Source organism: Triticum urartu, chromosome 5A (assembly GCF_056163025.1).
Source record: "Triticum urartu cultivar PI428250 chromosome 5A, HENAU_Tu73, whole genome shotgun sequence".
Lineage (NCBI taxonomy): Eukaryota > Viridiplantae > Streptophyta > Magnoliopsida > Poales > Poaceae > Triticum > Triticum urartu.
The window spans coordinates 418,082,924-418,095,158 of record NC_141877.1 but is presented as its reverse complement, the minus strand read 5'-3'; the positions used below and the strand labels follow the sequence as shown (position 1 = coordinate 418,095,158).

General features: G+C 40.9%; 1 protein-coding gene across 5 annotated transcripts; it reads left to right on the top strand.

The window, feature by feature from the left end:
* Positions 1 to 328: 328 nt before the first annotated feature.
* LOC125509353 (hypersensitive-induced response protein-like protein 1) lies at positions 329 to 5,134 on the top strand. Of its 5 annotated transcripts, none has more exons than XM_048674312.2 (5): positions 329 to 481; positions 3,290 to 3,509; positions 3,988 to 4,108; positions 4,259 to 4,447; positions 4,544 to 5,134. In XM_048674312.2, exons 2-5 carry the CDS (start codon positions 3,321 to 3,323, stop codon positions 4,906 to 4,908), a joined length of 864 nt encoding a protein of 287 aa, XP_048530269.1. In that variant the 5' UTR covers positions 329 to 481; positions 3,290 to 3,320; the 3' UTR covers positions 4,909 to 5,134. The 5 variants fall into 5 exon arrangements, with proteins under 5 accessions (XP_048530269.1, XP_048530271.1, XP_087382366.1 ...); XM_048674314.2 differs by lacking the exon at positions 329 to 481 and adding an exon at positions 482 to 620; XM_087526240.1 differs by lacking the exon at positions 329 to 481 and adding an exon at positions 610 to 629.
* The last annotated feature ends 7,101 nt before the right edge of the window (positions 5,135 to 12,235 follow it).

The window sequence follows — 12,235 nt, the reverse complement described above, 5'->3', positions numbered from 1 at the left end:
ATTTACAAGCTACCGCCAGGCTCACTGGCGGTAGGCCGTTAAGCCACGTCAGCCTCATCCAACGGCGCCGTCGACTGCCGTTAACCCTACCATCAAGGCCCTGACCGTAGGCAGTTATACCCTACCGCCATCGACCCGATGGTAGAAAAAGAGTCATATCCATTTTTGTTCAAACCAGAGTCAAATCGTGCTTAACTTTTCCAAAAGAATCACCAGCAAAAAAAAAAACTTTTCCAAAAGAATCAAAACACTGAAATTGGCGCCGGCTGACAGCAAACAGAATCCGTTAGTACTCTCTGTCTCCGGCGCTAATCGCAATGATTTTCACACCATGGTCTTGGCCCCTTCCGCTGATCCTCATCTACAATGCCGACTATTTAGGGCCGCGGCAGCACGGTGGGGAAACACAACAGACGCCGTCCTTGCCCCTAGCAACTCACTCGCAAGCCCACCTTTCCCCACTCTTCTCCAAGCCCCGGAGGTAAAGAACTGTGGCGACCCAAAAACCCTCATTTTTCTCTCCCTCCTTCCTCCTCATTAAGCACCGCTTTCTATCGTGTGAGTGAGATCCGGGCATTTCGTTGTGGTTCCCCTGCTCCCGGAGTCTGCTCTGCTTCTTGGTAGGGAGGGTGCGATCTTGACGACCCAAGCGCATCGATCTCCTCTGTTTTTTTCTTTTTCCCGTTTTCCGTTTTGTGTTCTTGTTCTCCTTCTCTGCTTCTTCGTTTGATGTAGTAGTCTCTAGTGCCGAGTATTTGCGCGTCGTCGAGGTTCTCAACCCACACCGCCTCCCTCGCGCAATTTACCCTCTCTTCTTGCTCCGTTGCATTTACCCTCTCTGTCTTTTTTTGTTTGTTTGAAAAAACCCTAATGTCGAGGATGGATTTCCCCCTGCTTTTCTCCACACGCTGTCTCTTTCTTATGTCTGGTGCGACGCTCCAGAGTCTAGTCGTCCTCGATCTCTATCCGCTGCAATTATATATAAAACTAAAAAGAATTGGAAGTTACTGCAGTTTAGTCGTTTGGACGAGAACTGTAGGTGCTTGTGCCCTACTCTGCTTCTGCCTTACTCTGCTTCTTCGTCTGATCTAGTCTCTAGTGTGCCGAGTCTTTGCGCACCACCTCTCTCGCGCAATTCCCCCCCTTGGTTCTTTCTTCTTGTTCGGTTGCCTTTACCCTCTCTGTTTTTTCTTTTTGTTTTGTTTGAAAAAACCCTAATGTCGAGGATGGATTTCCCCCTGTTTTTCTCCACACGCTGTCTCTTTCTTGATGTCTGGTGCGGCGACTCCGAAGAAGTCTAGTCGTCCTGGATCTTTATCCACTGCAATTTCCTCACAGTTTTTATATATAAAACTAAAAAGAATTCAAGTTACTGCAGTTTAGTCGTTTGGACGAGAACTGTAGGTGCTTGTGCTAGTTGCTCTCAGATATCCTTTCCCTCGTTGGAGTGTAGCACCAAATCTTACCCGGGTGTCTTTTTCCCTAGTTTTCCCGTACACAATCAAGTTAAGTACTTTTTCATGGGTGCTTGCTGCCGAAATTGCTGAACTTTTTGTATGGTATGAGTAGGATCATATAATTTTCTGCTGATTGCCTGTCAAATCAAATTATAATTATAGCAAGAAACACTGTTGCAGTCTTTACTATCTTGTCAATGTCCAACAAACTGTTCCTGTCCGCTATGGTCTGCTGATTTGCAAAGAGCTTATAACCATTATACATCCCAGAAAGTGTTTAATACTCAAACATGCAAGTGGGGCATTAGTCAATGCTTAGGCTTATGTAGGCACTCCCTGATTGGTTCTGGTTTATGTCTGTACAACGGATAATTGAGCATGATGCCGGCTGTAGCACGTCCTTACTTATATATACCTCTTTCCTGCCTCATTAATCACCCCACCTTGTCAATTTGAACCTATCCTGGTACGAGCCAAGCATTCTTTCTTGTCTTGCATACTTGCATACTTCTATTGTTTGCTTTGCAGTAAACATGTTATCAAGAATTACTTTAAGATTCGATATTGTTCTATATGATGGGGTTAATATTGTTACATACTCCCTCCGTCCGAAAATACTTGTCATCAAAATGGATAAAAGGGGATGTATCTAGAACTAAAATACATCTAGATACATCCCTTTTATTCATTTTGATGACAAGTATTTCCGGATGGAGGGAGTAGTTCTTTTGGCTTTCTTTTTTTCCAGAGTTCTAGCCAAAGCTCTTATATTTGTTGTATTATGTATGCTAGTCAGCTCTGAAGCCTTGTAATGCTTATGAACGAGTAGTTGCTATTTTTTGTGTGTGATGGGAGTGGGACCATATAATTGTCACCAATTGCACATTAATCCATTGGAATCAATAATGATTGCAAGAAGCACAGTTGCAGTCTTTAGCATCTTACCATTGTCTAATATACCTGTTCTGTACGCAGTTGTCTCCTTTAAAAATAGCCTAAGCCATTGAAAGTGATTCATATGTTTTTAAGTTAGCTCAAATGCCCAAGTGGGCGATTAGTGAATTGCTTAGGATGTGTATACGCTTGCTGATTGGTCTCGTTGGTTTCCATCCAAGTGGATACAGGTAACAATGGGATAATTGAACAGGCTGTAGACCTGCAGTGCGCCCTTGCTTATAAGGCACATTGCAGATGCTGCCTTCCTTGTAAAGATCCAGCCTGTTTCTAATTTGGCCCTATCCTTTTATCAGCTGAGCATTTCACTTTTGCCTTGCCAATTTAAATTTCGACTCAGGCATGTTCTGTTGCATTCTTCCATTGATTGTTAGTATTGTTTTCAAGAATTGTTAGTTCTTTTGGTGTCCTGTTCTTGTGGCGTTATCTACAGAAAGCTCTTATTGTTATGTTTGTTCATCTCTGCAGCCTTGTAATTTTGTACAAACGAATTAAATCATTTTGCTCAAGTTGGAGATCTCAATTTTGTTCACTGAGAAAATGAAAATCAAGCATCAGTAAAGCTGGATTTTAGAGTAAATAGCTTTCTTTGGGTCTGTCTCCAGGTGTTTACAGGCACGACTGTTTATTTTGTTGGTCTATATGAGCATCATGCAACTTCTGAATGAGTTTCTAAGGTGTTTGCTTTCTGCCTATCTTGAGTCTAGGGATACTTGTTGATTTAATAATGCGTGAAAATTTTGATGGAAGCATTTATTGTCATGTAGTTGCTATTGGTGATTTAATTTTGGAAAAAAGAGTTAATGGCATTATGCATATCATCATTGTAGACATCTTTCTTATTACTTTTTTGATCTTATGATATATGAATTATCCAGGTGCTACCGGAAGTGATCGAAGGCCTGCAGTATGGGCAATCTGTGCTGCTGTGTTCAAGTTGACCAGTCTACCGTGGCCATCAGGGAGCAGTTTGGGAAGTTTGACAGTGTGCTTGAGCCAGGATGCCACTGCCTGCCTTGGATCTTTGGGAAGCGTGTAGTTGGCCATCTCACACTGAGGTTGCAGCAGCTGGATGTGCGGTGTGAAACTAAGACAAAGGTTTCTCACTTTATCCTAACACCCAGTTACAAAATGGATGCATAGATGTCTTTTATTTCTAAAGAAAATGGTGCCATCGTTTTTGTCCCAACAGAAATTTCAAAGCTTAATGTTGCATCTTATAGTAGGTCTTTGTGGGCTGTAAATCACATGAATCCCTGTTTGAAGAAACATTGCTTTTCCTATTAAATTCTATGTAAAATGAACGGCACCGGAAGTTGAATATAAAATTATATTGGTAGTTAATTACTCCCTGCAACTTCTAAATTTTAGCATTTTGGTTTGCCATCTGGATATAATCCTAAAGCGACTGCCACATGAGATTAAGAAACGTTCTCGTATAACAATACTTACTAATTATTAATCCTTTACTGACCTAATTAAGTATCCAAGGTCACATTGCCATTGATACTGTGTTCTGTATTTTCTTCTGCTATTAAGAATTATCGTGATGTTGCTGACATGTGAAGTTCTATAGGACAATGTGTTTGTCACTGTTGTTGCATCGATTCAGTACCGACCTCTGGCTGGCAAAGAAAGTGATGCATACTACAAACTAACCAACACAAGATCCCAGATTCAAGCCTATGTCTTTGATGGTAGGATTTCATGGAATACAGAAGATTTCTATATGTTGTTTCAGTAGCTTAATACATTCATATCATCACTGATACAGCTGAATGTAATTTGTTCAACAAATCCCATTATTGCTGTATCCACTAATTTGGGGCACTGATTGATATCTGCAGTGATCAGGGCAAGTGTTCCAAAGCTCAACCTGGATGATGCTTTCGTGCAGAAGAACGATATAGCAATGGCTGTGGAGGATGAACTTGAAAAGGCTATGTCGGCATATGGCTTTGAGATCGTGCAGACCCTCATTGTCGACATCGAGCCAGATGCGCATGTCAAGCAGGCGATGAATGAGATCAATGCAGGTTATTTGCTAAAGCCCTGACGTGATGAAAGTTGGACACTTGTACTTAAATCTGGCCTCCATCATATCACTGACATGATACTTGTCCCTTTTGCAGCTGCAAGGATGAGGGTGGCTGCAAACGAGAAGGCGGAGGCTGAGAAGATTGTCCAGATCAAGCGTGCCGAGGGTGAAGCAGAGGCCAAGTACCTGTCTGGCCTCGGTATCGCCCGCCAGCGCCAGGCCATTGTGGATGGCCTGAGGGACAGCGTCCTGGGCTTCTCAGTCAATGTGCCTGGCACCACTGCAAAGGACGTGATGGACATGGTGCTGATCACCCAGTACTTTGATACAATGAAAGAGGTCGGCGCGTCCTCCAAGTCCTCGGCGGTGTTCATCCCCCATGGCCCTGGTGCGGTGCGTGACATCGCCACGCAGATCCGCGACGGTCTTCTTCAGGGCCAGTCTGCCTCTGACAACTAAGCAGTTTGCTTCGCCGGCATGAACTTTGAAGCTGGTGGTGGTTTGTGGTTTGCTAGCTATTGCCTATAGTACTGTCTAATATGATGCGTGCCGTATGATTATGACTTATATGGAACCATATGTGGATCTTGGCTTAGGTCGATGTGCGGTAACAAAACTTTTAACCTATTGGGAATGCAGGACGATATAAGTGTGTTATGAAATGCTGGTGATGAACTTGATCTAATGCTTTTGCCTGCCTTTTAGTGCTGTCAGTTTCATGTAAAATGCTGGTTTAAGGTTACATATTTCTCATGGGCGATTTCTTCTGAGATGCCTTTCCTGTTTTGCGAGGGAGTGTAAGGATGAATGTTCATTCATGATTTACTGGAATGCAGTGTGAAGATGGAGTGTCGGGAGCTGTAGCATATAGCAAGATAATGATGAACTAGAAACATGTAGCATGGTAAATTTCAAAATGTTCAGCCTTGAGCTGAATCAAATACTTAGATAATTTTCTTCCAAATAGTTGAGCTTCGAGTCCATGTTGCGGAAGGACAACACGCTGTAGCTTCGAGTCCATGTTTCGTTGACGAACACCCAGATGTCAACCTGTGCGTGCTCTGGGATGATAGATACAGGACAGGGCAGTGCCGCAATGGGCACCAGCGTCTGAGACAAAGAGAAGCAGAGGAAGCAGAGCAAAGTGTAACTGACGAAACTGAAGATGTAGTCATCCAACAGAAGTCGGGAAAGGGACTGGCGCCATCGGTGCATCCCCACCAGCGCAGTACCCTTATCACCAGCCCGAGCAACATTTAGCTTCATCTCCAAGCTGGCATAACTCACAGGTAAGGTACATACATGCACATTCCAGGAGACAAATGCACTATTGTCAAATACAAACACGTTTTAAGAGATGAACAACAATTATTGAGTCCAAATGAATAGTCTGCAAATGGTTGGGAATTAAGGAGGTTTGCAATTACAAATGGTTGGGAACCTGCGATTGTATGAAGCACTCATACAACTTGGATGATACTGCACAGCTGCAGCAATCAGGGAGTGATAAATATTAAAACTAGGTTGAGCTACTCCGCAACTTCTTCGATCTCCTTGGTCCCGCTGCAGCTAGCAGTAGCACTATCATGGATGCTCTGATGAAGGAATCCCTCTTGTGGCCGCCATGGCAAGCTTGCCAGTGATAGTAGTACGATGGCCCTCCTTGATCCAGCGTAAGGGCCTATTGTCAGTGTCAAACACGATCATTGTTGCTGTCCTGCTCAAGTGCATGATGTGGTCGCCAATACAGGCTATCCTAGAGAATGACAGGCTATCCCAACCTAACCAATTTGTAGCCAATTTTTTGGTACCAAACCAAGCAGGGTGACCATCTCACAAGAGGTGTTCCGTTGACGACAAAAATTAATGTTCATGAAACTTTTAAATCTGGATATTTTATGGGAGCCACGGGTGTTGTTGCTCGTAACATGAAGGAGGGATGTTGCTACTGTTAGCACATACTATCACTTAACGAATATCGTCGAAAAATCTGGAATAAATTCAGAAAAATGCAAACAGGCATGTCAAGTCTAGAACTTGAGCCCAAGCGGGTAGGTTCCACCACAAGAAACCTAGCTATCTAAGCTATGCTCAGTCCGCAGGTGCTCGTTAAACTTTGAGATGAATGAAACTTTCAACGTTTTCAAGTGGTGGCCATCTTAGCTGGCATCAAGGAACTTAGCAAGAATTCTATTTGTTTTAACTTCAGCTTTGTACATACATGTGTCAATGGTGCCGCTGATTTCTGTGCAAAGTAGTCTGTGGATCATGGACAAAATGAGCGGAAACACAATGCACTCGGGATACTCCATAATTGCCTATAATCTGAAGTAATCCTACTGCTATGGAATGAGAATGCTCATTTAATTGCAAAAAAGGTAGAGTATCTCAGTGCCATTGAAAGTCTTCCTGTGCAACACCCCATATTACGTTTCTAATTCAGTAGGAGCACGGTAAGAGTAGAAGATAACCACATCATGGTTCAGATGGATAGGCTTGAGGCGGGCCCAACTTTAAGAGTACAACTGTACAAGATAACCATATCACGGTTGGTACACGGCCATAGAGCCGGGTATGGAAGTAGATCAATGGCACACCCTCACATGAGCTCTCGACGTAAAACATGCTCTCACACTCGCCATGATCAAGTGCTGACAATGTTACTGAATCATAAAAGTTGGTATGCATGATGTGCATCGAGATTGAGCACCTGGAGCTTTAAATGAGCGGAGTACCAGAAAAAGAAGATTTTGGACACTCTGGCCACGAAAAAATAGTAGCATTTGAAACTGGAAAGATTTACTTTGGATAGTAAACCCTCAAGGAAGGGATATAATCCAAACAAAGGAACTAGTGGATAGTTTGAATTTCAACGACTAGGGAGGGGAATGAAACACTTATCTTTCACAATCAATTCTTTTTTTATGTTTAGGACACGCGAAGTGAGAGCGAAGCTCGCTATGAGGAGAATAATCGGGAAGAGAGGTTTAAAAAAGAGGAACTGCCCTCTAGTAGGCCTCCAGCCCGACCTCCAGAAAGCCTCATTCAACGTCCCACCAATAGAATAAGAGGGGTGTGGGAGCGGGGGCGAGCGTAGTCTTGGATCAAACAAACTATCGTCTATAACGTTGTGACAACACTTTGAGATAAGTTGACTGCGAAGCACGCCAATGACCGAGAGGCGTCGACGGATATCGTTGACGAGGCCATCGGGGAGTTATAGTGTGATGCTCTGTTGGCCACCACGTGGGATGGCAGTTACGGTTACCTGTGATTATCATGGAATGGAGATGAGAGGTTTGTTTTCTTTGGATTTGGGACTTAGACAGAATGCTTGAACTCAGTCAAAGACATCATCGGTGCGACATGGTCTGCTAGACCGACTTGAAAGGCTATGTGGCGTAGGCTGAGGCACGAGGCCTATATGGATTCGAACCGTAGACCTTCTCGGTAAAAAAGATCAAACGGATTATTATCGAAATGATTCGAACTGTTTCAAAGACCCAACATGCATGTTTTTGCATTGGGCTCTTTCATAAACTGATTCAAAGATCAGTTACAGTTTTTCTTTACAGAAAGGTAATGAGATGGTTGCCTGTGTGTTGTGATTGTTTTTTGTATTATGATCTATCTAGGAGCAATACCAAAGTGTTTCAAAGGAAGGTTACCGGTCTAAACATTGGAGAAAATAAAACTAATAAATTTCATACCAGACTATTATACATAATTAAAAAATTGTAACATACTCCAGTATTAAATCATACAATCTTAATGAACACAATTTTCTATAATTAACAACCATTGCTAACCAGATAACAATGTTGTTAGAAATAGTTGTAGTTTTCTTGTTACATGGTTCATCTGTATCCCTATAATTTTATTGTGCTAATTTAAACTATATGTTGTAACAAAAGTTCTCTACGAATTAAATTTTAATACTTACATAAATTATATAACATACACATATATATTTGTACATATGCGCATATGTTCATGTATATTATAATATCATTAAATATCATGACAGAAATTTTGAAAGCGTATACTTTAACAACTATCTTAATAGTAGTTTCTAGTGTATTATTAGTTAAGATATTTATAGGAAGCTCTAGAGTATGACAAATGTAAGTTGATAACATGCGCATGTTTTGTACTTGTTTTTAAAATAGCATCATTATTGTAATCAAGGTTTTCATCTTGTTATGCATGTGCATTATTCTTCGTGAGCACATCTATTTTAGGCATATCAAATATGCTAAATCTAGATTAATTTATCTCTAATCCAAGTGCCTAGGTTATCCAACCTAGAATTATATTTTGTCATATCATCTAATCAAGAAAGAGATCACATTTGCATCACATGTTTATCGATCATGATAAATCCCACGTGACACCAAAGAGTTTGACTTGTAAATCTATTAACCCCTTTATCAAGACCATTGCACATATTACGTTCTAGCTAAATCCTAGTTATTTCACAAAATTAATTTTCTGTACCAAGATCACCATCAATTTCACTTCAGATTTGGACCACAACTAGATATTACAATACTATACACTAAGGCATTGTACAATGCAAGGTACTTAGTAAAATAAACCAAGTTTTTCCTAATCAAGTGTCCACCCTCGACAAATAAGCACTGGTGCTTAAAAACAGGTTTATTTATCTAAGCACCTTGCACTGTACAAAGCCTAATACACCTTTATGTTCATCTTGTTATGTAACCATTTGTACTTTTGTTAATTTTCTTTAATTTTCAAGTAAAGGTGCCATGTGCAAAGCCTTTCAACAACATTTTCCTAAAATGATCCAATTTTTTTTTTTGCTACATGCAACATAGTACAATGCGTTGTTCTTCTCAAATTTAGGAATTTTTCTGAATTAAGCTATATGCAAGTATTAATGAATTTCTAGGTATTTATTGTTGATAATCCAAATTTGAACTACATGTATCTTAAAAAAATGTCTAGGAATGGAAACTTATACCATGTTGAAGTACTTATGTACCAATATAGCCCCTATTCATAAAATATATGCAAACATCAAACAATTACTTGGGAAAATACGAACATTTGCTTGCATGTTAATGGTTTTCTATTTTTTAAATTTAAAGAAAATTAAAAATATGAAAATTGACATGGGGTCATGTTATAACCTCATACCATGTGGCTAAAATTTCATAAAAGTTGGAATATACATGATTTGTAACTGAAGCATCTCCCAGAAATATTCATAGCATTTAAAAACTAAGTACAAGGTTTTGGTGAGGATATTTGATGTTGGGCAAGCCGTGTAGGTGGCCCGATCTTCAGACTGGAGTGGGATTTGAGGAGGATTCATGCAGAACACAGAGCAAATCCACATGAAAACACACTGCTACAGAATCAAACATCACTGCCCAACCAATTTGTATCATCAAATATGAGTTTTTGGCCTATCAATGTCTCGGGGTCAATGAGGACATGTTTATTAGTTACCGGTTGAAAATCGGTTAGCTTATTTTTTTTCAGTTGAGACTTGGGGTTGAACATGGGCCCATGGCTTTTTTTAGTACTCCCTCCGTTTGAAAAAGTTTGTCTCTCAAATGGATGTATGTAGCATCAAGTTAATGCTAGATACATTCATTTGAGAAACAAGTTTGGGACAAGTTTTTTTGGAGGGAGTAAAACTTATTACATGCCCATGGATTATTTTTGAAAAATAAAGGCCTAATACATATGTTTCTGAAAACTTACGATGTTCTTCTAAAATTTGGCAAATATCGTACAATGATGTAGGAGTTTTAGTTGTCTAAATTTGCCATGATGACAAACTTCATGGCTACTCTTTTCTTTGGGTGGAAGTGCTGGCAAAAATAGTTTGTCGTGCTTGGCAAATCTAGGGTTTCTTGGAAGGCAACTTAGGTTCATTACAACATAGCTAATTTTTTATTTCTTAAGTTATGGAAAAACTTAGTTTCTCATGCATGGCATTTTTTACAAACAATTGCCATGGCAAGTTTTACAGGCAATTGCCATGATGTGTATTTTTAGAGTATAATGGCACATACCGTGTCCGCATCATTTAAATTTTCATACACATTTGTGATGCTCTGTTTTATCAACATCCATGGCAAGTAGTTGTTCAACGTCTAAATAGTTACCATGGCCAAAACTAAAGATCTTTTTTGTCAATCCACCTTAAATTTTCTCATACATTTATAAGTCATGTCACGACAAACTTTCTATAGTCACTTCTGTGAAGGCATCTTAATTTATATTCGCTCCATGTTCAATTTGTTTGGGAACGTAGCATGCAACTTAAAAAAAATTTCCTATGCTCACGCAAGATCTATCTAGGAGATGCATAGCAAAGAGAGGGGGAGAGTGTGTCCACGTACCCTCGTAGACCGAAAGCGGAAGTGTTTGACAACGTGGTTGATGTAGTCGAACTTCTTCTCGTTCCGACCAATCAAGCACTGAACGTACGGCACCTCCGAGTTCTGCACACGTTCAACTCGATGACGTCCCTCGAACTCTTGATCTAGCAAAGTGTTGAGGGAGAGTTTCATCAATACGGCGGCGTGGTGACGGTGATGGTGAAGTGATCCGCGCAGGGCATCGACTAAGCACTACGACAATATGACCGGAGGCGTAAACTGTGGAGGGGGGGCGCCGCACACGGCTAGGAATCAATGTTGTGTGTTCTAGCGGTGCCCCCCACATATATATAGGTGGGAGAGGGAGATGGGCTGCAAGGGCACCCTGATACGTCTCCAACGTATCAATAATTTTTTATTGTTCCATGCTGTTATATTATCAATCTTGGATGTTTTATAATCATTTTATGTCATTTTATATCATTGTTTGGTACTAACCTATTGACATAGTGCCAAGTGCCAGTTGCTGTTTTTTTGCATATTTTTTACATCGCAGAAAATCAATACCAAACGAAGTCCAAATGCAACGAAACTTTACGGAGATTTTTTATGGACCAGAAGACACCTAATGGGCCAAGGCAGCGCCTGGGAGTGCTCCGAGGAGAGCACAACCCACCAGGGCACGCCAGGAGGCCCAGGCGCGCCTTGGTGGGTTGTTCCCACCTTGGGTGCCCCCCGGACCACCTCTTTGCTCTATAAATACCCCAACATTCCAGAAACCCTAGGGGAGTCGACGAAAATCAATTCCAGCCGTCGTAGAGTCCAGAACCACCAGATCCAATCTAGACACCATCACAGAGGGGTTCACCACTTCCTTTGGTGCCTCTATGATGATGCATGAGTAGTTCTTTGTAGACCTTCGGGTCTGTATTTACTAGCTAGATGACTTCTTCTCTCTTGTTTGATTCTCAGTATAATGGTCTCTTGGAGATCCATATGATGTAACTCTTTTGCAGTGTGTTTGTTGGGATCGAATGAACTTTGAGTTTATGATCAGATCTATCTTTTTTATATCCATGAAATTTATTTGAGTTTCTTTGATCTCTTATATGCATGATTGCTTATAGCCTCGTATTTCTTCTCCGATATTTAGGTTTTGTTTGGCCAACTTGATCTATTTATCTTGCAATTTATTTTATTTGGCGTTCAATCTATCAATATTTACAACTTTCTCCTATCCACGAGCCAATTTCTGGCGCCGTTATCCGAAAGGGATTGACAACCCCTTTTACACGTCAGGTTGCGAGTATTTGTTATTTATGTGCAGGTGTTGTTTTCGTTGTGTTGCTTGGTTCTCCTACTGGTTCGATAACCTTGTTTTCATATTTGAGGGAAATATCTACCCCCGCTGTGTTGCATCATCCCTT

What these genes read in the sequence shown, in the direction of transcription:
- LOC125509353 (XM_048674312.2), top strand. Translation starts at nt 3,321, where the DNA reads ATGGGCAATCTGTGCTGCTGTGTTCAAGTTGACCAGTCTACCGTGGCC. An exon ending in TCAAGCCTATGTCTTTGATG is followed by an intron (nt 4,109 to 4,258) that starts GTAGGATTTCAT and finishes TGATATCTGCAG; the next exon opens with TGATCAGGGCAAGTGTTCCA. An exon ending in GATGAATGAGATCAATGCAG is followed by an intron (nt 4,448 to 4,543) that starts GTTATTTGCTAA and finishes TCCCTTTTGCAG; the next exon opens with CTGCAAGGATGAGGGTGGCT.